General features: G+C 40.7%; 4 protein-coding genes across 6 annotated transcripts; 2 read left to right on the top strand and 2 right to left on the bottom strand.

Annotated features, from left to right (window-relative positions):
• Nucleotides 1–223: 223 nt before the first annotated feature.
• Htt (huntingtin) lies at nucleotides 224–10,525 on the bottom strand. 2 transcript variants are annotated; one of them, XM_071703791.1, is made up of 15 exons: nucleotides 10,219–10,525; nucleotides 9,961–10,144; nucleotides 9,525–9,803; nucleotides 9,308–9,449; nucleotides 8,664–9,236; nucleotides 7,993–8,591; nucleotides 7,600–7,913; nucleotides 6,211–7,518; nucleotides 2,096–6,134; nucleotides 1,822–2,027; nucleotides 1,536–1,710; nucleotides 1,043–1,456; nucleotides 786–946; nucleotides 614–701; nucleotides 224–546 (listed from the first exon to the last, which is right to left on the bottom strand). In XM_071703791.1, the coding sequence occupies exons 1-15, from the start codon at nucleotides 10,302–10,304 to the stop codon at nucleotides 448–450; spliced, it is 8,667 nt and encodes a 2,888-aa protein (XP_071559892.1). In that variant the 5' UTR covers nucleotides 10,305–10,525; the 3' UTR covers nucleotides 224–447. The 2 variants fall into 2 exon arrangements, with proteins under 2 accessions (XP_071559892.1, XP_071559894.1); XM_071703793.1 differs by having other exon boundaries at nucleotides 9,961–10,141.
• Nucleotides 10,526–10,707: 182 nt separating this feature from the next.
• On the top strand, nucleotides 10,708–11,975 carry LOC139771217 (U3 small nucleolar ribonucleoprotein protein IMP3-like). The gene is made up of 4 exons (XM_071703830.1): nucleotides 10,708–11,099; nucleotides 11,279–11,593; nucleotides 11,675–11,747; nucleotides 11,835–11,975. The coding sequence occupies exons 1-4, from the start codon at nucleotides 10,963–10,965 to the stop codon at nucleotides 11,856–11,858; spliced, it is 549 nt and encodes a 182-aa protein (XP_071559931.1). The 5' UTR covers nucleotides 10,708–10,962; the 3' UTR covers nucleotides 11,859–11,975.
• A 7,780-nt stretch (nucleotides 11,976–19,755) lies between these two features.
• Nucleotides 19,756–22,054, top strand: LOC139771197 (putative nuclease HARBI1). 2 transcript variants are annotated; one of them, XM_071703775.1, is made up of 4 exons: nucleotides 19,756–20,925; nucleotides 21,008–21,360; nucleotides 21,437–21,590; nucleotides 21,657–22,054. In XM_071703775.1, the coding sequence occupies exons 1-4, from the start codon at nucleotides 20,594–20,596 to the stop codon at nucleotides 22,036–22,038; spliced, it is 1,221 nt and encodes a 406-aa protein (XP_071559876.1). In that variant the 5' UTR covers nucleotides 19,756–20,593; the 3' UTR covers nucleotides 22,039–22,054. The 2 variants fall into 2 exon arrangements, with proteins under 2 accessions (XP_071559876.1, XP_071559875.1); XM_071703774.1 differs by having other exon boundaries at nucleotides 21,437–22,054.
• A 12-nt stretch (nucleotides 22,055–22,066) lies between these two features.
• Nucleotides 22,067–23,600, bottom strand: LOC139771198 (uncharacterized). The gene is made up of 4 exons (XM_071703776.1): nucleotides 23,293–23,600; nucleotides 23,026–23,185; nucleotides 22,755–22,939; nucleotides 22,067–22,675 (listed from the first exon to the last, which is right to left on the bottom strand). Exons 1-4 carry the CDS (start codon nucleotides 23,576–23,578, stop codon nucleotides 22,278–22,280), a joined length of 1,029 nt encoding a protein of 342 aa, XP_071559877.1. The 5' UTR covers nucleotides 23,579–23,600; the 3' UTR covers nucleotides 22,067–22,277.
• Between the last annotated feature and the right edge of the window lie 1,043 nt (nucleotides 23,601–24,643).

The following is a 24,643-nucleotide window of genomic DNA, read 5'->3' as shown; positions in this document are numbered from 1 at the left end:
CTTGCGCGATTAATTTTCGGCAGAAACTCGTGACCAAGAAAATAACGATCTGTTGCAGGAAAAAAGTAGTATTATTTATATAAGAGAAAACATTCCAAAAAGTACCTTGTTTGAAATTTGAAATCAACAAGTACCTTCTCTCAATTCGACGATATGCAAAACGTGATGCTTCTGTGGATGATCGTCGAAAAGGATGTATTATGTGAACATTTATGCAACACGATTTTTGCTTAAAAAATACTGTTTATTGTAAAACAAGTTGCATATCTCTCTTTTGACGGGACATAATGTAAAATAAATATCATTATACATACAAATGTACACGCGTGACGTAGCGCGCCAACGCACCAGTGATTGTACATCGATTTTTTTTTACAGTCTGAGTTTAATATTCTGTACGATAGGATTTCTCTTCTCTTTTGAGTATCTCCTGACTACGGCACTTATCTAAAAGGAGGCTAGAATATCACTAAACGGAGTTCCAGGTTCCTTCGCGGCAGCCTCGAAAGTCTCGACGAATGCTTTCTTTTGAGATTCCTTGGATAGCTGAAATCGATAGATCATTAAATAAAATAGATGCCCAAAGTAGATAAATAACATTTAGGTAACCTACCTTGTGGTAAAAATCCGAAGCCGCTATACACAGTATTTTCTTGTCTTCATATTCGTATTTTCCTATCCTTGACTGGACGTACGGAAATCTACCATGTTATAGCTAAGGAATCGTGTTACTTCCCTACTTCCCTAAAGAAAATTATAAAGTTACGTCGGCGAGAAAAGGATACAAAGCTCTCAACCAATGGTTTGTTGACGCGCTTATGAAGAAACAGGATAAGCACCAAGTCGACATTGCCATCGGTAAGCTTTGAATGAAATTCGGTAAACTGAAGACCACCCAATCTTGAAGGAGCTCCATTTCCGTGCAGGTACACGCTTTCTCACAGACCTGGCGCAAAATCAGATCGGATCATACATTCGCATTCGCTTTTATCTCGCAGTTCGATCGCGCTATAATTCGAGATCTTCGATCAAATTTACGAACTTTGAAGACAACGGCCGAGAGTAATCTCGGATGCGGCTGCTGCGGGGACAGGAATTCCCCTATGACTTTGGTGAGGATCTCCGACGGCGGGAAGAAGTCTCCGAGGAGGCAGGACAGAACTGTGCACAGCACCTCCACTTCCATGGAATGTCCCTTGCGGATCTTGTCGAATATCGCGGAGGTACGCTCGATAGATCGGACCAGCGTCTCCGGTTCCACATCCGGCAACGGTTCCTCGACGCCAGGCTGATTCAATCGATCAGCCGCCTCCGTGTACATGCACGTCAGCAGAAGTTGCAACGCCGGTAACGCAAGCAGGGGGCTGGGTTGCTTCAGCCGGTCCATCGCGACTTTCACGATCTGCTCGGCGACCTTGCCGACGACGCTCTTCGTCGCCACAAGCCTCTCAAGACCCTATCAAAACAAATTGATACTCTCCGTATATTTGCGTTACTTATACATTAATCAAAAGGCGAGGAATGCCGTGACACACCTGCAGTAGAGTTTGATGTAAACCGTATGAAATATTTTGGGATGTGACTAGAGAGAGGACTAATTCCAACACGGCCGGCGCTTCCGTGTCCGGCGGTGTATCTTCCGCATGCTCCAACAGGAAGAACACCAGAGCCCACATTACACCCTGATGCTCCTCGCTCTGACTTAGAATGCTGCGTCGAAACGACAACGAATTAGGCCACAAAATAGTATCGGACAAATTAATAGATGTGTTCAATATTTTCTCAGAAAATAAAGTTAAATTAGACCTCATCTCGAATTACCTATTCGAATCCTGCGAGTCAATGTGCTTCTGTATGTATTCAATGGCTAGGGGATGTATAATATTCATCGTCTCCTCGCATTTGGCCAGCACTGCACTTTGTAGCAGGTATAAAGAACCGTGAAGCGCGGATACTCTGGAAGCTAGGAATACCGACTTCAAATTAACATCCACTATGCGCTTCACTTTATCCAACGTGTCCAAGTCCTGCGAATATAATGTTAGTTAAAAACAAGAAAGATCTCTCTTTAGTAAATGAAATTTCTTGCGCGTACCAAAGGCGTTAGAACGGCGGCGGCTTTACACACAGAGACGGCCAGGTATTGATGCAAGATCGCATTTTCCGTTGGATGAACCCTCGAAACTTCCAGGCACACGTCCAGCATCCACTGGTACTGCGATCTCTCGAGGAAGAGTTCCGAGATCGCTAGAATCGACTTGACGATTTCCGTCAGCAGCTGTACGGGCGTGTCAGCCTGCGGTGACGTCCAGATGGTGTAGTGCTCGATCAGAAAGCGCAAGCAGGAGTCTAGATCGAGGGAGGCCGACATCAGCGCGTCGTTCCGTCTGTTCTTCAAGTCGAGAACGGAGGCGTTCAACTTGTCCTCGTATAGATTGCACAGGGACCACAAATAAGAGACCGACAGTTGGCTGTACATATATCTGTCGAAAACCGCGGTTCTCTCTACGTTGCCCCGCTGGAATATGTGGTCCAATTTCAAGCCATTTTTATTTTCCGCGTCGTTCATGTATTCATACTTCCACAGGAGCAGCTCCTGTACCGCGAACAGCTTCTGGGAACTGGTCTTATGCACGGAAAGCTGGGGATCTCTCGGATGGTGGATCAGGGTGCTGGCGCCGGGATTGCCGGGACACGGTAGCAGCAGGGTTTCCAGCAATAATCTCGTTATCGCTTGAATCGCCAGGCTGCTCGCTTGGATCAAAGCCGCGATCTCGTCCGAGGGCGTGTTCTCGTTTTGCAGGAAGTTAAGCACGCTCAGATACGCCATCCAAATCTCCTCGAACTGCGACCTGGACGTCCAACCCAGTAGATTTACCCGGTAGATAAACTGCTCCAAGACGTCCACCTCCTGCAGCAGATTGGATTCGGACGACATCAGTGGAAAGTAGCACTTGGTGGGACCCGAGCCGACGATGTGACAGCCGCGTTTCCACACCAGCGGAGGCGTCAAGATGTAAGAATTTACTAATGCCTGGCGACTTATGCTGATAACCAGCGATTTTATCGTGTTAAACAGATACGGTGGTATGTTCCTCGTGGTGCCATCCGCCTGACACTTCTCGAGCCAGGCCACTATCGACGCCATTTGAATGCACGCCCGGGCGTAGTCCTTCGTATCCTCGTCCTGGAGAGCCGGCTCCAGCGCTTGGCAATCCATAGTCGGCAAGGGGTCCACCGTCGTCAGAATACTCTCCACGACTCTCGTCAGAGAGATCGCCGCGGAACAAACCCAAGTGTGACGCGCGTTCTTCTCACCGAAAATCTTACTTGGAGCGGCGTGCCGCAGGATTTCGGCCGCGCAACTCAGCGCGAGCTCCATGTCGTGCGGCCGCAATCTATGAGTACCCTTCCTGTCCGAATAGATCATCCAATGCGCCAGTTCGAGGCACAGGATAGAGAACTTTGCGATATCCTCTTCGAATTTCATGTCAATCTTCGCCACGTTATATTTGGCCAGTTTCGGTAACGTCTTCATGTAAATCTTGACAGTTGGGATTATCGTGAAGAGGATCTCCCAATAGAGAGCGTCGCTCAGCAGCTCGGAGAATCTCGTAGCGTACTTCAGTTCCTTTCCGCTGCTGTTATCCGCCTCCGGATTGTAAATTTGATGTGGTTTCGGCACGAACTCGCAGATATAATGAATATGCTCCAACAAACACTGCTTGGCAGCGACGTACAGAGGGTTAGCATCGAAATCAAAATCCTTCTCGCTCTGCGCTTTTCCGAATTCCAACTTTTGGCACTTCTCGACGGTGAGTCGAGCTCCCAATATCACGCAGTGCTTCAAGATCTTCAGATTGAATTCTTTACAAGAGAGAATACTCAGGCAATCGTCCAAGTCCAGATCCTTCAATAGTTGCGCTAATTCCATGGGATTGTTGCCGGCGCTCGCGTGGCAGCATCGCAGTCTTACTTGAGACAGGAACCAATTCCGATCCAACTGAATGCTCTTCACGGTGGATGGATTGAACGGTCTGCATTGGTCGAGCTCCAACGGTGACAGATCGTAATATTGTACAGCCAGCTTGTTCAGTAGGCTGACCAAGCCGCCGTGCTTCCTCGCCAGCTTGGTGGTCTGCAAGATGTCCATGATCTTCACGATGTCGTCCTTCGATAACTGGTCCTTTACATCCTCCGCGCTGGTGGTCAACAGTATCTCTACTCGGCGACTGGCGATCTTCGCTGCCATTCTCGACAGAGCGAGATACTTGGTGGACAATAGCCGCGGTATCAGGGTCATTATAACCGCGCCGCTTTGCGAGTGATGCGCGCCCTCGATACACTGCAGCAGGCGCTTTATGAAACTGGGCTGCGACAAATCCGTGCACTTCGTCGCCACGGCTTGCACCAACAGCCCGCTGGCCGACGGATTCCTGTGTATCGCCGTGGTCAACAGATCCCTCACCGGAGATTCGACGGCGATGTTTATCGCCTCCTCTATGTGATTCACCAACAGCCACGTTAGCGGTTCCACGTCGTTGAGATTCTCGCATATGTAATCACAGAATAATATAATCCCGCCTCTTCTAATAATTTGAATGTTTGTACTGGTATTGATGCAATCGCGCATCTTCCTCTCGTTCGCCCGGACATGATCGGACTTGTTGGTGCCCAATACCTTCGACCAGAAGGACATCTCGTTATATCCTAACAGGATCATCAAATACGCCCATTGGCACGTCACCGTCGGGCACACGTTCCCGATGCTGAGCATCAAATAGTTCAAGTCGTCAATGAGCAACTTCTCCTCATCCGACACGTTGCGCCCCTGAATCATCTGCATCGTTGCATTCGCCACTTTGCAATGACTGCCGGACTCGAACATATGAATGCACAATTGCAGGAAGAACGCGAACTGATGGACGAGGTAATTGTCGTCCGCCGTGTAATCGGAGAAGTCGACGAAGGGATCCGCGGACTTGTGATTTATCAGACCGAGCAGACTGAACACCTTTGTGCTTATCAGATTGATCACCTTGAATATAAATCTGGCTAATACCTGCTCGGGTGGCATTTGGCGCGACTGGACGCTCGAGGCGTTCAACGGATCCGCACATTCGCGGGAGGAAGAGCTCCGAAGTGGCGACCACAGATGCGACACGTCCGATACGCATACGCTTAGGTCCGAGAGACGCGCCAGCATCGCCTCTTCCTTCGCGCAGGAGATCAACGAGAGCAGTACGACGTTGATCATGCCTAGCCAGCGCTGCAGTTTGAGGATTGGAGCGGTCGCGGATATTGACGCGGTGAACAGTATCTTCAGGAGCGGATCCACCGGCCGGAAGACTGTGGGCGAGATTGCCGCGAATAGTTTCACCAACGCGACGTGAGCCTTCTCGGATTCTACTCTGAGCTTCCCGGCGGCCAGTATTGGAAGCACAGTGTCCATTGTTAGTCTGGACCATCTTCGCCATTTCTCCTCGCCATTACCGTCCCCGCTAAATCTGGACTCGGCCAAACATAGCGCCAAGAGTTCGACTATCTCGTGATATTCCACCAAACGCAGCAGCATGGCTATTAGCACGTCCCTCGTTGTTTCCAACTCCCGCTGCTCGACCACGCTCGAGCTCCCATTACGAATAAGGAAGATATCCTCGATGACGGGCGCGAGCGCGGGTATACAGTGCGAGATTGCCGGCTGTCCGCTCGCCATCAGACCGTCGCATAACTGAATTATCTTCGGTACGCCTATTATCACCTTGGAATGATTCTTCTCGTACGACAGGTGCACCAAGAAATTGAACATTCTCGGCAACAGATCCTCGGTTTGTTGTACGTGGCCCTCCTCGATAAATTCAAACTGTTTTAACACGAATCCGATGAATATTTTGTCGGAGTCCAGCAGACAATAATTGACCTTCAGTTGGACCAACTGACTCAGCAGCATCAGAACCTGGCACTGCAGCGCGATGTTACTCGTAACAGTGTACTGCTTCAGAGACTTTATAACCATCGGTTCGAAGAGCCGGATAAAGGACGCGACGGACGTTTTCTGGTCCGAGGATCGCGCCAAGGTCTTAAACACCGACGAAAATTTACGGTCGCTTTTTCTGCGCAGCAATCCTATCCACCTGGAAGCGAAAGAGAAGACATCAACGTGTCAACTTGCGTGCGGTACAACTATCGAAGTGTCGGGATAATACTTACCCGTTATCCGGCTCATTTTCGCCCCTGCAATTATTCCCGATGCATTTGATCGTGTTCGCCATTTGTCTGGCGGGGTGTTGAAAGCACTGATTATAAAAACCCCTGGCATCATCTTGCAGCGTGCCGCATCGTTCCACATTCTTCTGCACGTCCAGCTCGCTCCACTGCGCGCACACGTTCGTGCCGAACAAGCATTTCAGCAGTTGCTGCACACATTGAACCGTTGCTGTTGGTGACAATACGACGGTGGTTTTTAGGTAACATAATACCTCTTCCGCTATTCTACCTGCATCGTTGACGGACGCGATTTCAAGGATCTGCGAGAGAACGTCCAGCGTCGCGTTCAGCAGGGAAATGTACATCTCGCTGGCCTCGTGCTGCAGAGTGACCGAATAATTGGAATGCGCCGCCTTAAGAATATCATATATCCTCATATAATGCGGCATGCCGATGAACGTTCCCGTTTGCTCCTTCCCGCTCTTCAAGACGCCGATCTTTTCTCCCTTCTCCTTCGATTTTTGCTCCGACATGATTTTCTTCCTGGGCGACAACGTTTGCGTGGACAAGGACGGCAACACGGGCTTGGCGCTTGCCTGCATTAGCTGCACCTCGTCGATGACGTGAACGAAGATATTGAGAACTCTCGTGATGTGCGTCATCAGCAGTTCCATGTATCTGTCCTTACACATGTTCCAAAGTTTCATCGGATCACTGCCGGTCTTAAAGTTGCAGACGGCTAACCCGGAAGTCAGATTGCCAGCGAGGAGGATCAAGTGTCGATGTGTGGACAAATCTAAGCTAATGGCCGACGACGTTAATAGCGGTAATGCCAGTGACAAGAGACCGCTGCACATCGGGGAGGAAACCATCTCATTCACGAAACTAACGTCATTAGTGTCCGATCGGTCGCTGTTCTTCTTAGATTTTTTCAGCAACGTCTTTGGTAGGATACAGTCCCATCCTCTGACGTAAACCGTAGTAGGATATGCCTCGCTCAAACAGAAGAGGGTCTCGCAACATCCGTATATTAGATACTTCGACGAATGCACCGTCAGTATCTCCGTTAGGATATTAACTATACGGGATAGAGAGTATTCCAGACTAGAATCGTAATTCGTCCCGTTATAATAATTCAGAAATACAAAGGGCTTGATGGACGTGTTCACGAACGGCTTATGTTTATCTTGGTACGACGACAGTTCCGAGATACTTGACGTTACCGCGCTTAAAAACTGTTGAGTGTATTGCGTGGCCTTCCTCGTAATGGTATCCTCTTGAGGGTGTCGGAAATATAAACGCGAAATACTCCTGAATTAACAAAAAGAAACGTGAAACGATATTGTAAATCGAGTAAATAATTAATTGTACAACTAGAAATGTGTATCTTACTTAACAATCGCGTCTGATGCGGCGTGTCTCACCCTTTGGTCTTGATCACCTAATAACGCTATTATAACGTCGATAAAGTGTTCTTGGAATAACGATTGTCCCGTTATGTGTTCTATTGTAATATACGATAACTTGCTCAACAAGTCCGCTAATTTTACTTTCACGAGAAAATATGGACTTTTCATAAGTTTTGGCAACGCAGTTAAGATGGTAAGACCGTGTTCATTGTTGATGGAATCTAGTAACTCTGGCAAGCAGAGGTTCAACGCGTCCAACGTTTGACGGCAAGTTGTCGCGGAATCATCGTTCAAGCCCTGTACATTCGACAGAAACAGATGGTAAGTTAAAAACTCTCGAGACTGGTGTCGTCCTTTATAAAACGTATAGACTCACTTTTAAAAGTAACTTTATCATGTCTTCCAACAATATATTTCCATGCCCTTGTTGAGCTAGACATTCCGTCTCAAAGTTGCGAAAGGAGCCGCCGTACTGAACAAATATAGACTTTAAAAAGATTCCAACCACCACTGCTACATTACCTCTGATCTGAGGATCTGGGTGATTGGCAAATAGCAAAATGTCTGCAATCAATTGGTTTGTCTCATTGCAGCTCGATTCTTTGGCCACAGTCATAGTGAACAAGTGCGGATAAAGTTTGAGAATGTAACCCACGCATGTCAGAGCGAGAGACTTTACGCTAACGCGAAATAACTTGTCCGATACTAATTGCCCGGGTTTGCCCGCCAACAAAAAGGACGACACCAAGTAACGGCAGCAAAACTTAACGGGCATATCCGAGTCGGTAAAACTCCCGACATCAGCTTCGTACAACGCGAAATCCAGAGAGGATTTCTTAGGGGAAGCGAACGAGAAAGTAGTCTCTTCGGAGTAATCTTCCTCCTTCGAGTGTTCACTTTGCAGGCTTGGATACGGCGCTTTTTCGGACTTTTCGATCTCGCTTTCGGCATCGCTACCTTCTCCCGCAATATCGTCTAAAAAAACATTGAAAGCTAATAAAATGTAAAATTGTTACGCGAGTTGTGAGTTTACATGCTCATTCTTACTGTCAGTGGTTTCGATTTTCAGATGACAATAACTCTCTAACATCTTTTCTTTCGTCTCCGTCACGTCGCTCGTACACTCGATCTGCGTTTGTGGATTACACGTATCTGGTAATGTCGTTTCCGTATCTGCGATCCACTCTGCATTTGGAGTAATTTCCGGAATATCAGGCTCGTGCAAGTTTAAAATGGAATCCGAATTTCCGCCATGGGCAGTACTTGCGCTGGAAATGCTCATGTGACCCAGCGATGGAATGCATGCGTTTTGATTCGACATTATTCTGCTTTGCGTTATACCCTTCGAAGACAATAAAACAGACACCAACGGCTTTGGCGGCATTTTCAGGAGTTGCCCCAAAGTCTCTAAAGCTGCATTTATGACATTATGATCAGAATGCCATTTTGTATAGTGCAAACACAATTCATAAATGTGTAACAAGTTATCTATCTGTTGTGTCTCGCTATCTTGGGGCTCCGAGGGTTTACATATGTAAGGTAAAATCACTCTCAGGCATCCAAAGACGCCTATAACAGCAGAGGAATGATCGTCGGCGTTTCTTCCTGACGTTATTATATCTAGATAAGATAAATATTATTAATAAATGAACGTTTCTGCATCATGCAGCGCGTAATTACTTAGCGCGTACCTAACGTATAATCCATCACATAATTTAAAAAGAACTGTGGCTTCCTGCAATTTATGCACGTTGTCAGAATCATATTAGCTGCCGCCCTACGAAAAGCTGCTTGAGGAGAGGAGATATTTTCAAAGAACGCCCTCAGTAAATTCTGAAACAAGATTTAATGTTCTCCCAAGCTCATGGAAGTAGCTCCGGTATAATTATACAATGTCGAGACTCTTACCTTGACATCCTTGTCTGTCATAAATGGTCCTAATACTTTGAAAATTAATGGTAACGACTGCGATAATGTTTCAATCACAGTATCCTCTGACCGATGGGCGATGATCACTATACATGGGATCAGATTTGCCACGTAAGCTTTACCCCTCGAAGGGCGTATCATGTGACTCAGCAGGCCAAATCTCCAAAGCGCAGCCCTCAGTATGCGTGCAGGTCCGTTTCTCTTTATCTCATTGTAAAGCTCTATCTGGATCTTAACGATGTTACTGTCGACCATCGCCTGGCAAAGAACGTATCAATAATATATCTATCTGCCCAATAGATCGCTCTTAAGTGTTTAATTTCTCCACATATGCTCGCTTTCGTGCTTCGTCCGTGAACATCTGCAATCTCCGGTTAATAACAGGTACGAAATGGGAAGGCGCAAAGTGTCGTACCCTTATAATCTTGTTGAGAGACTCGTCCGCGACCATCCTGACGTCGGATTCCTCATCGTTGCAGAGTGCCAGCAGCGTTTCGATAGTGGCACTTAGAATCTGTGGGAACTTGGTGTTCTGCCTGACAGTCGGCGAGCATATCCCCTCGACGATGATCGCGCAACAGGAGACCTTCTCCTTCCTACTGTTCAAGAGCGAAAACTCATGTTTAAGGAACGATCTCTCTCATGTCGCCGGAGATGTGTTTACCGCTCATACCTCGCCCCGGGATCCGACGGAGCATCCGACTCCCGTAGCGCGTTGAGCGTCTCCACAGCCTTCAGCACCCCGTTCAGGTGAGCCATGCCGGATCCTGGAACGGACCTTTCCCGGCTTCTTCGAGGGGGCCGCCTCAAATCACCGTGCGACCGGTGAATGACATCCTGCTGCCGCTCCTGGCCGCTGGTCTATGACAGATCGTGACGGACACACATCGCAAATACCGCGAACTACATCACTACGTACTGGCTGATCAGACTACGAGTGAGTGCTACGTGCTGGCTGATCAGGCTGATGACCATCATCATAAACCATGGAAGGTATGAAGTGCAGACTGTTGCGAGCTCCGTTTACGCGCTATAGAAAGAACAAGGAAGCTCCGACGGGTTTGCCCTCTCTCTCCTTAACCTTTACCTCGGCGAGAAAGAGGAGGGGAGAGGTCACATATTCATGAATGTAATACATATATCATATATACGTCAAAATAGACGGCATATAAAATTATATTGTAAATAGGACTCAGAAATCCGTGATGCGAATTATAGATCGTCGGTCTGTAGGCGGCCTCGTGTAAAATCGGCCGCGCGTGCGCAGGATCTCCCTCAATCTGGGTCATCCACTCCACTCCACGTGTTTGTTTGCTTGTCAAAAACAAATCGGGTGCCAGCTCCGGGGGTCTGAAGATTTCCCTTTAAATAAAGTTAGGATTGCTCTGCGAGGAGGCTTCCGCGGTGATCGATCGCGATGGTGCGAAAACTGAAATATCACGAGCAGAAGCTGCTGAAGAAGGTGGACTTCTTGTCGTGGCAGGCCGACCACAATCTCCACGAGGTTAAGATCCTGAAGCGTTATTGCATTCAGAAAAGATCGGACTATACGGTGTACGTGGGATTGTTATTTATAAATATATCATGACGTGATGTAAAAATTCTAAAATTCAAAACATAAAAAAATATGTAGTAGCATACAGTAGAATATAAATTATATAAAATACTATCAATGTAATAAATACAATAAAAATGTAATGTAAATGCATTGATATTTATCGAAATGATTGTAGATACAACAAACTGTCGCGGGACATACGGGAGTTGGGTAGGAAGATTAAGGAAGTCGAGCCTGACCATCCCTTCCGCATCGAGCAGGGCGCAGTGCTGCTGGAGAAGCTGTACATGATGGGCCTGATCTCCACGAAATGGGACTTGTCGCAGACCCAGAAGGTAACCGCCAGTTGCTTCTGCAGACGGAGGCTCCCGGTCGTTATGGTGCGCAGCAAGATGAGCCAGACGATACCGATGGCGACGAAATTGATAGAGCAGGGCCATGTTCGAGTCGGGGTGGAAGTCGTGAAAGACCCTGCGTTCTTGGTAACAAGGTAAACATTTTGTACTCTCCACTCGCATCACGCAAATATTGGAGAAATGAATGAAACGAATGTCGATCGTATGTTTTACAGAAATTTAGAGGACTTTGTGACATGGGTAGACACGTCTGCTATTAAGAAACACGTATTGGAGTACAACAATGAGGTGAGAATTCCTGTTAGCTTTTCTTATATGTTATTATAATTAAATTATAATTTGGTAATTATATATACACGTATTTTTGTTTTACAGAGGGATGACTTTGATATAGTATAATCTACACGTCGACTGAATGCTCTTGCTAGTAAAATTCTACGTTTTTTATAAAAAAAAGAAATTTATTTGTGCAGCAATATATATAAATCTATTAATAAAGAGACTAATTATTCTTCATTTTTTGTTCGTAAACGTATTGATTGTATATAGACATATCTCAAGGAATATTGGTTTCAACATGGGCTTGAACAGCATCGTCTTTGTTCGTAAAAAGGAAGGTTTTCTTTTTTCGTATCGTTGTTTCATAGATAAGAGGTCGTTTTCTTCTCGTTATCAGGATTTTGACAAAAGGATACGAATACACACATGCTTTACCTTGAAATAATAAAGTACGCATAGATTCGTTGTAATGAGATAAAGTTGATTAAAAGTCGGATTAGTCGTCACCACTTTTTGTACGAGTTGCTTGAACATAATAATCGCTTAAACGTAAACGCTCGAAGAACGCGTTCGCGTAATCGTAAACGCGAAGGGTCTTGCTACTTCGGTTTAACGCAGATGCGACACATCCGACTCGCGATTTTTATTTATAACCAGGAATTTTACAAACTGTATAAAAACTACCGGCTATACACCAGTATCAAGAGACACGGCAGTGTCTCACGCCAACTTGGCGTCGCCAAGTTATAATAACTGAGATAAAAACCGATCGAACCAATCGGATTTATAATGTAGTTTTACTATTTAGTCTTCGCATTTCGGTGTTCAGTCTTTGCTTATAATACGAAGATACCGCATTTAAGATGTATGTGGAATTGAAAATCAAGATGGTCACATCTAGCGCTAGTCGGCAAAAAGGAACAAGAGTACAATAATATGCATTTTTACATAATTCGCTGACACTAGAGAGATAAGATTCGATTAATTGATAAACAGAACACATGTCTCGGAATTGATATGATGGTATCAGGAACACTTCAGAATCGGCATTTAGGAGACGCGGTGTCGTCGAACGACGAAGAAAAACGATGGAGCATCGATGAATCATACCACGTGCATTCCGAGCAGCCACTCATTCATATACTTATAATGATAATTAGTATTTATTATGATTATGATACAAATGTTACATGTTAATATCTTTATAGTAATCGGCAGTCTCTGTGCTGGTCTCTGTGACATCGCCGCCGCGTTAAATAATCGTTTATTACGTTATAGAGAGCACTCGGAGCATTCTCACTATTTTTTTTCTTTCTTCCCTTTTTTTTTCTCCCTCGCACTTTTCTAGAACGTAATTGACAGATCAAACGGGGGCATGTGTCGGCTCAGGTCCCTAAGTATCTCCTCCTCCTCCTCCTTCTCCTTCTCCTCCTCCACCGTCAACTATTTACATAATTGCCTTGCGAAATCTCTCCGTATAACACGCTGCATTTATTCACGGAAGGAAAAGAAAAACGGAAACGTTTACGTTTGCTTTTGCTCCGAATTCTTATCTATCTTCGCGGCGTATCCGCCACACCGGCCTCGTGAAATTTTTATTCAATTCGTTCGAAATGAAACGTGAGTCGTGATTGCACGTTTTTTTTTGCAGTACAAAACGCGCTTACGTGATATTTCCGATGTATAGAAGGCTCGCAGTGAAATATCGTACAAAAGAAAGTAGCAAAGACGAAACGAAAAGAAAAACGAAAGGGAAACGAGTAATATAATACATTTGCGCGGCTGTTAATTATCAATAGCCGAGACATCCATTAACTCGCAATCCATTACTCGCGAGATATAATAATGTGCCTCTCATACCTATCAAACATGTGATACTCGTATTACTATCTATTGTTCAATTCGTCTTACGTGGAGATATACTGTTACATACAGAATTTCGCACCGACTGGCTATTCGCGACTTTGTTCCCTCTTCGAAAGAAAAATTCAATTCTTTTTTTTCTGATAGTCCTACTGTTCTTTGTACAAGTTCGTTAACGTATTCTATTCTATCGATTAATCTTAACGAGATACTCAGTGAATTAAGTTGTCCGTACAACCTTGAAACGAAACATATATCGTGCAACAAAATGCAGATATATGAATTCCCCCCCCCCCGTAACCCACACCAGAGCATAACATTTAATAGATATCCACTGGAGATCTACATATATCCATATAAGTCCATATCTATGGTGGATATTTAATAGATATCTATTAAATATAAAAATATCCATATCTATCAAATAGCCACCAGCGATATCCATTAAATATCCACGTGTGATCCACATATCCATATCTATCAAATAGCCACCAGTGATATCCATTAGATATCCACATGTTATCCACATATCCATTTCTGCGGAATTATCGCAGAGATATTTTATTATAAATGAATTATTAATTAGAACAATAAAAATTAAATCTGACCGAGAGTCAATGCGGTTATTTGTGCGTAAAAAAATCAAAATTTATTTATTAATTCTTCTTACATCTTCGTCCGGACGAATTTTGATTTATCACGTATAAATAACGCATGTTATTTGGCCAGATTTAATTTTTATTGTTAATTATCGAGGGTCCGTGCACACTTAAAAACTTTGAGGAAGCAATGTGCAGATTTCTACTTGCACACTTAAAAACTATGAGGAATCAATGTGCAAGTTTCTATTTGCACAATTAAAAATATGAGGAAGCAACTATGAAGAAGCAATGTGCAAGTTTCTACTTGCACTCTAAAAAATTATGAGAAAACAATGTTCAAGTTTCTATTTGCACAATTAAAAATATGAGGAAGCAACTATGAAGAAGCAATGTGCAAGTTTCTACTTACACACTTAAAAGCTATGAGGAAGCAATGTGCAAGTTTCTACTTGCACTCTAAAAAATTATGAGAAAACAATGTTCAAGTTTCTACTTGCACACTTAAAAACTATGAGGAAGCAATGTGCAAGTTTCTACTTGCACAATTAAAAAAGGAAGCAATGTGCAAGTTTCTACTTGCACACTTAAAAGCTATGAGGAAGCAATGTGCAAGTTTCTACTTGCACACTTTTTTATTGTCCTAAAACATCATTTTTTGAAGTCTTAATTATTGAGACTTGAGATGTTCTAACTGTCCCCCTTAGAAAGAGATGAATAGTGAGTAAACTAAGGTTTAAAGTTAACTTATGTTTGTAAAATCACGACAATAGATTTCCTCGTCACCCATGAGGTACTATTGTTGACGCGTTTTTTTTTAAGTGGTTTCCCCTGTAGGCCTAGTCCACTAAAAAATAATATAATACAGGTTGTTGAACGGAGCATATTTTTTGTTGATTTCTGTTTGTTATTTAAACTGATTATAATAGATACATTTTATTGTATACTGCGTTTAACGCAGAATGCATTTTCATAATAATTACTGCCCTTATAGAAAAATACACTCAACCCATAGAAAAACCCTTAAAGTTGGGTGTGATTTCGGACCGCCAATAGAAGGTTAACCATCATTTAACCTTCTATTGGCGGTCCGAAATCACACCCAACTTTAAGGGTTTTTCTATGGGTTGAGTGTATTTTTCTATAAGGGTGCACTTAGCGCAGAATGCATTTTCACAATTTTACTACGCTCCGCGCAGAATGCATTTTCATAATTTTACTGCGCTTCGCGCAGAATTTAATTTGGTTGACTAGATCCAACTTTATACGCAATCAAAGGTTCATATACGAATTTACGAAAACAAAGTTTCCTCTATGAGGAAGCAAAAAGGGAATGCAGAAGTTATAACTTTTTTGACATGCAAGGAAAATGGCGAATATTCTGCCAAGGAAAGTAAAACAATACATAATTTTCATTTTGGAAAACGGATTAAAGTTAAATATTATATTATGAAAAAAGGGAATGCAAAAGTTATAACTTTTTTGACATGCAAGGAAAATGGCGAATATTCTGCCAAGGAAAGTAAAACAATACATAATTTTCATTTTGGAAAACGGATTAAAGTTAAATATTATATTATGAAAAAAGGGAATGCAGAAGTTATAACTTTTTTGACATGCAAGGAAAATGGCGAATATTCTGCCAAAAAAAGTAAAACAATACATAATTTTCATTTTGAAAAACGGATTAAAGTTAAATATTATATTATGAAAAAAGGGAATGCAGAAGTTATAACTTTTTTGACATGCAAGGAAAATGACGAATATTCTGCCAAGGAAAGTAAAACAATACATAATTTTCATTTTGGAAAACGGATTAAAGTTAAATATTATATTATGAAAAAAGGGAATGCAGAAGTTATAACTTTTTTGACATGCAAGGAAAATGGCGAATATTCTGCCAAAAAAAGTAAAACAATACATAATTTTCATTTTGAAAAACGGATTAAAGTTAAATATTATATTATGAAAAAAGGGAATGCAGAAGTTATAACTTTTTTGACATGCAAGGAAAATGGCGAATATTCTGCCAACGAAAGTAAAAAAATACATAATTTTTATTTTGGAAAACGGATTAAAGTTAAATATTATATTATGAAAAAAGGGAATGCAGAAGTTATAACTTTTTTGACATGCAAGGAAAATGACGAATATTCTGCCAAGGAAAGTAAAACAATACATAATTTTCATTTTGGAAAACGGATTAAAGTTAAATATTATATTATGAAAAAAGGGAATGCAAAAGTTATAACTTTTTTGACATGCAAGGAAAATGGCGAATATTCTGCCAAGGAAAGTAAAACAATACATAATTTTCATTTTGGAAAACGGATTAAAGTTAAATATTATATTATGAAAAAAGGGAATGCAGAAGTTATAACTTTTTTGACATGCAAGGAAAATGGCGAATATTCTGCCAAAAAAAGTAAAACAATACATAATTTTCATTTTGAAAACGGATTAAAGTTAAATATTATATTATGAAAAAAGGGAATGCAGAAGTTATAACTTTTTTGACATGCAAGGAAAATGGCGAATATTCTGCCAACGAAAGTAAAACAATACATAATTTTTATTTTGGAAAACGGATTAAAGTTAAATATTATATTATGAAAAAAGGGAATGCAGAAGTTATAACTTTTTTGACATGCAAGGAAAATGACGAATATTCTGCCAAGGAAAGTAAAACAATACATAATTTTCATTTGGAAAACGGATTAAAGTTAAATATTATATTATGAAAAAAGGGAATGCAGAAGTTATAACTTTTTTGACATGCAAGGAAAATGGCGAATATTCTGCCAAAAAAAGTAAAACAATACATAATTTTCATTTTGAAAACGGATTAAAGTTAAATATTATATTATGAAAAAAGGGAATGCAGAAGTTATAACTTTTTTGACATGCAAGGAAAATGGCGAATATTCTGCCAACGAAAGTAAAAAAATACATAATTTTTATTTTGGAAACGGATTAAAGTTAAATATTATATTATGAAAAAAGGGAATGCAGAAGTTATAACTTTTTTGACATGCAAGGAAAATGACGAATATTCTGCCAAGGAAAGTAAAACAATACATAATTTTCATTTTGGAAAACGGATTAAAGTTAAATATTATATTATGAAAAAAGGGAATGCAGAAGTTATAACTTTTTTGACATGCAAGGAAAATGGCGAATATTCTGCCAAAAAAAGTAAAACAATACATAATTTTTATTTTGAAAAACGGATTAAAGTTAAATATTATATTATGAAAAAAGGGAATGCAGAAGTTATAACTTTTTTGACATGCAAGGAAAATGGCGAATATTCTGCCAACGAAAGTAAAAAAATACATAATTTTTATTTTGGAAAACGGAATTAAAGTTAAATATTATATTATGAAAAAAGGGAATGCAGAAGTTATAACTTTTTTGACATGCAAGGAAAATGACGAATATTCTGCCAAGGAAAGTAAAACAATACATAATTTTCATTTTGGAAAACGGATTAAAGTTAAATATTATATTATGAAAAAAGGGAATGCAGAAGTTATAACTTTTTTGACATGCAAGGAAAATGGCGAATATTCTGCCAAAAAAAGTAAAACAATACATAATTTTCATTTTGGAAAACGGATTAAAGTTAAATATTATATTATGAAAAAAGGGAATGCAGAAGTTATAACTTTTTTGACATGCAAGGAAAATGGCGAATATTCTGCCAACGAAAGTAAAAAAATACATAATTTTCATTTTGGAAAACGGATTAAAGTTAAATATTATATTATGAAAAAAGGGAATGCAGAAGTTATAACTTTTTTGACATGCAAGGAAAATGGCGAATATTCTGCCAAGGAAAGTAAAACAATACATAATTTTCATTTTGGAAAACGGATTAAAGTTAAATATTATATTATGAAAAAAGGGAATGCAGAAGTTATAACTTTTTTGACATGCAAGGAAAATGGCGAATATTCTGCCAAGGAAAGTAAAACAATACATAATTTTCATTTTGGAAAACGAAAATTATCATGAATTTCATCATTACATATTATTTGCTTTGGTTTTTTGCTCCGCAGGTTGTACGGAGAAGTTGCACGCTTATTTATTACTTTTTTTTTGTGCACGAATGTCGGGTCATTCGTGGAAGTGTGAATTTTTGTAAGTAATTTTTTATTTTTTTTTAAATTTTTTGATAATATATCTTCAATGATATTATATTTTTTGCGAAATCGTTCGCAAAGACCATTTCTGTCTTGCGACACGTATTGATATATATATTTCTTTTGCATCTCTCCATTAAAAATTTTCTCAGCAATTTTCCAGATCGAATTAGATAATCCAAAAACCTGGCCTCGATCATCAAAGAAATTCAAATCTTGTAATTTCTCGAAAATTTCATCGACAGTAAATTTTGGTTTAGGGGCCATTTTTGTAATATACTTTTGTGTATATTACTCCACAAAGACACGCGTGTATTCTTTGCAAGCGAGAAGCTGGCTGTAGATAGACAAGTCAATACTCACAAGATGTACTATTTTCTGATGATACCGCTTACATACATCCCCTCGCTCACACATCCACTCACTCACAAATATCGATCGTTAGAATTTACGCTGAAGGTATTCGTCAAATCACGTGAAATGTATATATTACGTATATATTAGAAATAGGAAAATACGAATAAACCTGTTTATAAATGGCCCAATGTGTGGAATGGCAAACTGATGCTTTTATATAGCGCTCGAATTATTACAATCTAACTATACACGTGCAGGCAGGGCCAAGAGGATTCCGATGTATTTACCACAACCACAGATCTATTAATCTGTGCCCATAGACTTATATAGATAGACCGGCCCCTGCCCAGTGAGAAACGATACATCGGATCGACGTCGATTCGATATCGATCCTATCAGATCTCATCGATGCGGTTCTGCAGGTTGTTGAACATCGATAGTTTCAAATATTTCGAGGTTATTTCGATGTTATGATAACTTTGCAAACAATCTGTTTTGGTAGCATGTAGCAATATAATATAATATTTTCTTTCAAGATTTTCAATGTTTTTCATGTTTGTCCATTATCAACGATTCGATATCGGTTCGATATCGATTCGACTTATGAGATGAAAAGAACTAAATTGTTTCCTGAATCGAAGAAAACTGAAAATTATTGTGTTTTAAATTATACATTAACCAAGTATGCGGTCTAATATATATATTTATATATATATTTATATATAATTTATATAAATTTATATAAATTATATATACATATATATATATATATATATATATATATATATATATATCATATAATGTCCATTTTAGAAAAGGATTATATACATTTATATATATATGATGTTATATGAAAAATTTGTTGCCGGGGATTACGTTTTTTAATGAGAAAAACGAGTTATGGTAACGATAAGTTACTTTTTTTAGTGAGAATAATGATTATTATTATATTATTAATTAATTATAAATTTATTTTAAAAATATTATAAACATTTAAAATATATTAATATAACATATTCTTAAAATATATTGGGACAACTTCGCCGAATAATTAAGAATCATGCATGATGTAGGGGAGACCGGGGCTAAACCGCCAGCGGGGTTGAACCGCCAAATCAAATATCTCGGAACCTGTATATTGTGCGAACTCGCTATTAACATTGTAAACGCTGCTTATGGTACCCATGTGACCAACGGAGTTTCGGCAGGTTACCTGCCGTGTTATGATTTTTACGAGGGCAAACGTGTTTTCGGAAGGTGAAAGTGAAATTTTCTGCGCGTGGAAATATTGTAATATCTGCAATAATATTTGCTCTCCAAATCTCGCGGTACGTGATTATAAAGAGTAATGCATGCTGAACACGAATCCAGTGTAGTTTTTTCATTATCGTTGATGTCTAATATTTCGTGGGCGATCAAACCTGAAACTTATGTTTGGGGCTTATCCGCCAGTAAGCACCCGGGGTTGGTCCGCCAGTCTCGTCACTGTGGCGCGCCGGGCGCACGACTTCAGCTCACGGCGATTTCAGGTTAGGTTTCCCTCGAGCGTGATTCTGTCTTCCCTTGCACGTGCGTCAGTTTGTGTAGGAGGGAAATGGTACGCACGTATCGTCGCAAAACGGGTGTTTTTGGGTGTTTTGGCCGACCGAAAAGATGGCGGACCGTTGTTTTCGAGATCGCTTACGCTCACGGCACGTCGGCGAGGTAAGCCCCGTCTACAATCAGTCGGAAGACGCTTGTCGGATGTCGCTAGCCGTATGTCGTAGCCGCTTGTTCGACATACCAATCTACAATCGAGTTGGGTGTCGTTAGTCGTTACGGTGGTTTATCAGTTCGAGATAGGAGGTTTATAGGTTAATGCTTGGTTGGAGTCGAAATTGTGGACATCATAATGGATATTACTAAATTGGTTGCGGTTTATAATAATTTATTATTGGCTTGGACACAAATTCAAAGAATACGAACAATTTTAAAGAAAAAACATAAGCTCTCTCGAAGATGGTGGGTAAAACCTCATCTTTCCGTAGAAATGAGACACAATTTTGGAGCTCATCAGAATTTATTTAAATATTTCAAAGCAAGTGATCACGAAGAGCTATTCAAGTTCACAAGGATGTCTGTTGAACAATTCGACATGTTGCACAATTTATTGAAACCGAAGCTCGAAAAGAGGAGTCACAGAACTCCTTTGGCGACAGAACTTCGTCTCGCTCTTACATTGAGGTTATAATATTAAATTTTGTAATATATTTTTTGTAAATAATATCAGGGCGCATTTTATTCAATAATTATTTCTTATTTTTAGTTATCTTGCTCATGGAGATAGTGCTGCAACCACAGCATGGCATTTTCGTGTAGGAAAATCAACCATGTACAGTATTATTCCTGAAGTGTGTAAGGCAATATGGGATGTTTTACAACCACTGTATCTGAGATGCCCAAATGAAGAAAATGAGTGGTTGCAAATAGCGAATGACTTCAATTCTCTTTGGAATTTTCCAAATTGCATAGGGGCTATTGACGGCAAGCATATACGAATTAAAGCTCCTCCAAGATCTGGTAGCGCTTTTTATAATTATAAAGGCAGTTTCAGCATTGTATTAATGGCTATTTGTGATGCTCACTATCGTTTTACATGGTTGGATATTGGCGATTACGGTAAATTGATTAAACTATTTGAAATTAATTAAAATTATATATTTAGCTCATAATTATATACATACTTGTTCTTTAGGCTCACTGAACGATGCCGGCATCTGGTCTAACACTGAAATGAGTACCGCATTGGAGAATAATACTGTGTCTTTACCACCAGAACTTTATTTGCCACATACTAACATTGCTGTACCCTTTGCTCTTGTTGGTGATGAAGGATTTCCTCTAAAAAAGTATTTGATGCGACCGTATGCAAGGAGAAATTTAGTTGATAATCAACAGCGTATATTTAATTACAGATTATCAAGAGTACGACGAATAATTGAAAATGCCTTTGGAATTCTTGTCGCAAGATGGCAAATTTTCCAAGGATCAATTTGTTTCAAACTAGAAACTGTTGAAGCAATTGTACAAGCCACATGTTGTCTTCATAATTTTATTATAAGCACAAATTATTTAAACAATCGCTACATACAAGAAGATTTTATAGATCGGGAAGGTCCTAATGGTGAACTTATCGAAGGAGTTTGGCGAAGTTCGATACAACATTCTGCAATTAATCGAGTAGGACGAGTTGGTGCGAATATTGGTTCGGTTGCAGCAATGAGGCAACGTGACATCTTAGCCCAATACTTTGTTTCTGATGACGGTAGCATTCCATGGCAGTGGGAAATGATATAAACAAATTCCTTGGCTTACAACTTTAATCTTCTCATTGCACATATCTTTATTGCGTCTTTAAAAATAGTACATAAATCTTTAATAAAATTGTATATACTTTTTGGTAAAAAAAACTTATTCTATAATTTCTCTCTCTCCCTTAACAATCTTATCATTATTGACAATCATACTTTCTAATTTTGTACTTTTTGGTATAAATGTTTTGTGACAAAACTTTAGTTTCTAATTTGTTAGTAATCTTACTCTCTAATTTCATATTTTTGGATAACCTGAAGCACCTCGATGATGCATTGGGTTCTACATTTTCCGGGCACATGTTTTAATCCTTCTTCTATTGCAAGCATATACCCATCCTTTTCTTTATTTTTATTTACTGTACTTGTAATCAGTGTTGATACGGTATTCATCGCATCAGATATTACAGTACCTGCCTCTGAAAGTTGTTCGTCTAACTGAGTACTTTTCATTTTTTTTCTCTTTGCGAAATCGTCCATTGGAGGCACAATTTTTTTTGGTGTTGGCTTCATACATGAAATCATTGCTCTTGAACTTGTGGGAGTTGACGAAAACGAGCTGGTACTACTGCAACTAGATAGTGGTCTTGTTACGGACTCTGGACGATATTGAGCATTATTATCTAAAATTAAAAATAATAATGTCAAATAATGTCTTTTTATGTGTTTCACGATTAACAAATTAAAAAGAAATCATTTTACCGATGATTTGTGGTTCACCGTAAGCGTGATCAATTATTGGAGAACTACACATATCCTGAGATATCTCTTCTTCCAGAATAGCTTCATACTCTTTTGATGACTCAAGCTGGGAACAAACTTGCTGCAAGCGTACTGGCTGAGAGCTCGAACCTTCTATCGGTTTTCTTATGAGCGATCCCTGTGTCCTAGGAATAAAGTAAAATAGTTTATAACACAAATATGATGCACAAGATATGATACATAAAGAATAATTTATTGGTTAATTATTTACTTTCTATGAGCAATATGCGATGATAAGAAGAGTAGTGGTCGGTACAGATGCCACTCTTTACTTTCGCTATATCCTGATCCTGATGGTGGCAGTTTTTTTTTCCTTTCTTCGCGGCCAAACATGTCTCGAAGTGCTGACCATCGTTTCTCGACATTTTCAGCTTATATAAAAAGATACATGGTTTGGTATTGTTTTATTATAGATAAATAATGTATAACTAATATATTTGAGAGAACAGGTTGATTTATTTTGATAATATATATTTACCTGACATATCCACGTTATAAACATCTTTTAATTGAAAAGCAATCATTTTCCATATATCCTTTTTTTTATTACTGTTTTTATAATAAGCGTCCGTTTTATCATAAATACATTTATTATCTCGCACAATATTGATAATAACCTCATCAACAGTAATATTTTCTTCCGTCATCTTGGAGGTTAAAACTGATGTCGTTGTCGTAAAAGATGGGACTTGGCCATCTTCCGAGCGACAACGACGCCCGACTTTCGACGACAGCCGACACGTAAAAATCACGGTTGTGCGCATGCGCGCGACATCCGACTACGTCTTCCGACTGATTGTAGACGGGGCTGTACGGCGAGGCACGGCACGGCTCTGAGATCCCGCGATTTCCGCGCGAGAGTTGACATGCCGCGCGCGCTGTAGATCGTCCCGACTCCCGGCCGCGGTAAATCGTCGTTGTTGGTCGTTGTGTCAGTGACAGTCGCGCGTGCGACCGCATCGTCCAGCGTTCGCCGCATCGTCTCGGCGTCATTGTCGCCGCCGTTGTAGTGGTGGTGGTGTCGGTGGTGGTCATCGTCGTCGTCGTCGTCGTCGTCGTCGTCGTGGTGGTCGTGGCCGTTGTCGTCGTGGTGGTCGTGGCCGTCGTCGTCATGGTGGTCGTGGCCGTCGTCGTCGTGGTGGTCGTGGCCGTCGTCGTCGTGGTGGTCATGGCCGTCGTCGTCGTCGTCGTCGGCGCGTCGAGGAATCGGCGCGAGGACGCCGTCGAGTCGGTAAAATGGTCGCGCTCCACCGCGAGCTTTTCTAACCCCCCTGTCGCTATGTATCGCTCCCCCGCGAGAAACGCGGCTTGGTTAGGTTGCTCGAGGGTCCGCGCTGATCCTATGGCACCGGAACGCCGTCACGCGTATTCCCCGTGGTTGCCCGCGTTGACAATGTGACGTGCCGTTGGGGAGTTTACGATTTGGTTAACCTCTGTATTCACGTGCCTAAATTGTTTTATGGAATAGGTAAAACAATTATTTTTTAATGTTTTGCATAAAAATTTTTAATAAATTTTTATATTTTTCTCTTAAAAAACAATTATTAAAATGTATCCTATCATTTTTCAGGATTACATGTACGTATATGTATTGAAAATGCAGTGTGGCGGATAAACCCCGGGGGGGTGGCGGTTCAACCCCGGCATTTTTGAGATTTCAATTTTTGCACCGTTGTCGTTTTTGCTCTATACCGGTTAAACAAAGCGACGTAGATAAAAATTTCCTTAATAAATTTTGTAGCTAAAGGTTCACTCTTTACAGTGGTATACCACATTTAACTTCAATTATTTATTTTGTTGTTAAAAATCGGCTCCGAAAAAAAACTGGC

The sequence above is a fragment of the Temnothorax nylanderi genome, unplaced genomic scaffold, assembly GCF_030848795.1.
Source record: "Temnothorax nylanderi isolate EJ_2023f unplaced genomic scaffold, tnyl_v1.0 TNYL_tig0037_pilon, whole genome shotgun sequence".
NCBI classification, from domain to species: domain Eukaryota; kingdom Metazoa; phylum Arthropoda; class Insecta; order Hymenoptera; family Formicidae; genus Temnothorax; species Temnothorax nylanderi.
This window is presented reverse-complemented; position numbering and strand designations above follow the sequence as displayed.

Coding starts and splice junctions, on each gene's coding strand:
- Htt (XM_071703791.1), bottom strand. CDS start 10,304: ATGGCTCACCTGAACGGGGTGCTGAAGGCTGTGGAGACGCTCAACGCG. Junction 1,711..1,821: donor GACTCGCAGGATTCGAATAG/GTAATTCGAGAT, acceptor GTTTCGACGCAG/CATTCTAAGTCAGAGCGAGG. Junction 947..1,042: donor TCTCGGCCGTTGTCTTCAAA/GTTCGTAAATTT, acceptor ATTTTGCGCCAG/GTCTGTGAGAAAGCGTGTAC.
- LOC139771197 (XM_071703774.1), top strand. CDS start 20,594: ATGGATATTACTAAATTGGTTGCGGTTTATAATAATTTATTATTGGCT. Junction 20,926..21,007: donor CGTCTCGCTCTTACATTGAG/GTTATAATATTA, acceptor TCTTATTTTTAG/TTATCTTGCTCATGGAGATA. Junction 21,361..21,436: donor GTTGGATATTGGCGATTACG/GTAAATTGATTA, acceptor CTTGTTCTTTAG/GCTCACTGAACGATGCCGGC.
- LOC139771217 (XM_071703830.1), top strand. CDS start 10,963: ATGGTGCGAAAACTGAAATATCACGAGCAGAAGCTGCTGAAGAAGGTG. Junction 11,100..11,278: donor AAAAGATCGGACTATACGGT/GTACGTGGGATT, acceptor AAATGATTGTAG/ATACAACAAACTGTCGCGGG. Junction 11,594..11,674: donor CCTGCGTTCTTGGTAACAAG/GTAAACATTTTG, acceptor TATGTTTTACAG/AAATTTAGAGGACTTTGTGA.
- LOC139771198 (XM_071703776.1), bottom strand. CDS start 23,578: ATGCGCACAACCGTGATTTTTACGTGTCGGCTGTCGTCGAAAGTCGGG. Junction 22,940..23,025: donor TCGCATATTGCTCATAGAAA/GTAAATAATTAA, acceptor CTTTATTCCTAG/GACACAGGGATCGCTCATAA. Junction 22,676..22,754: donor CGGTGAACCACAAATCATCG/GTAAAATGATTT, acceptor TTTTAATTTTAG/ATAATAATGCTCAATATCGT.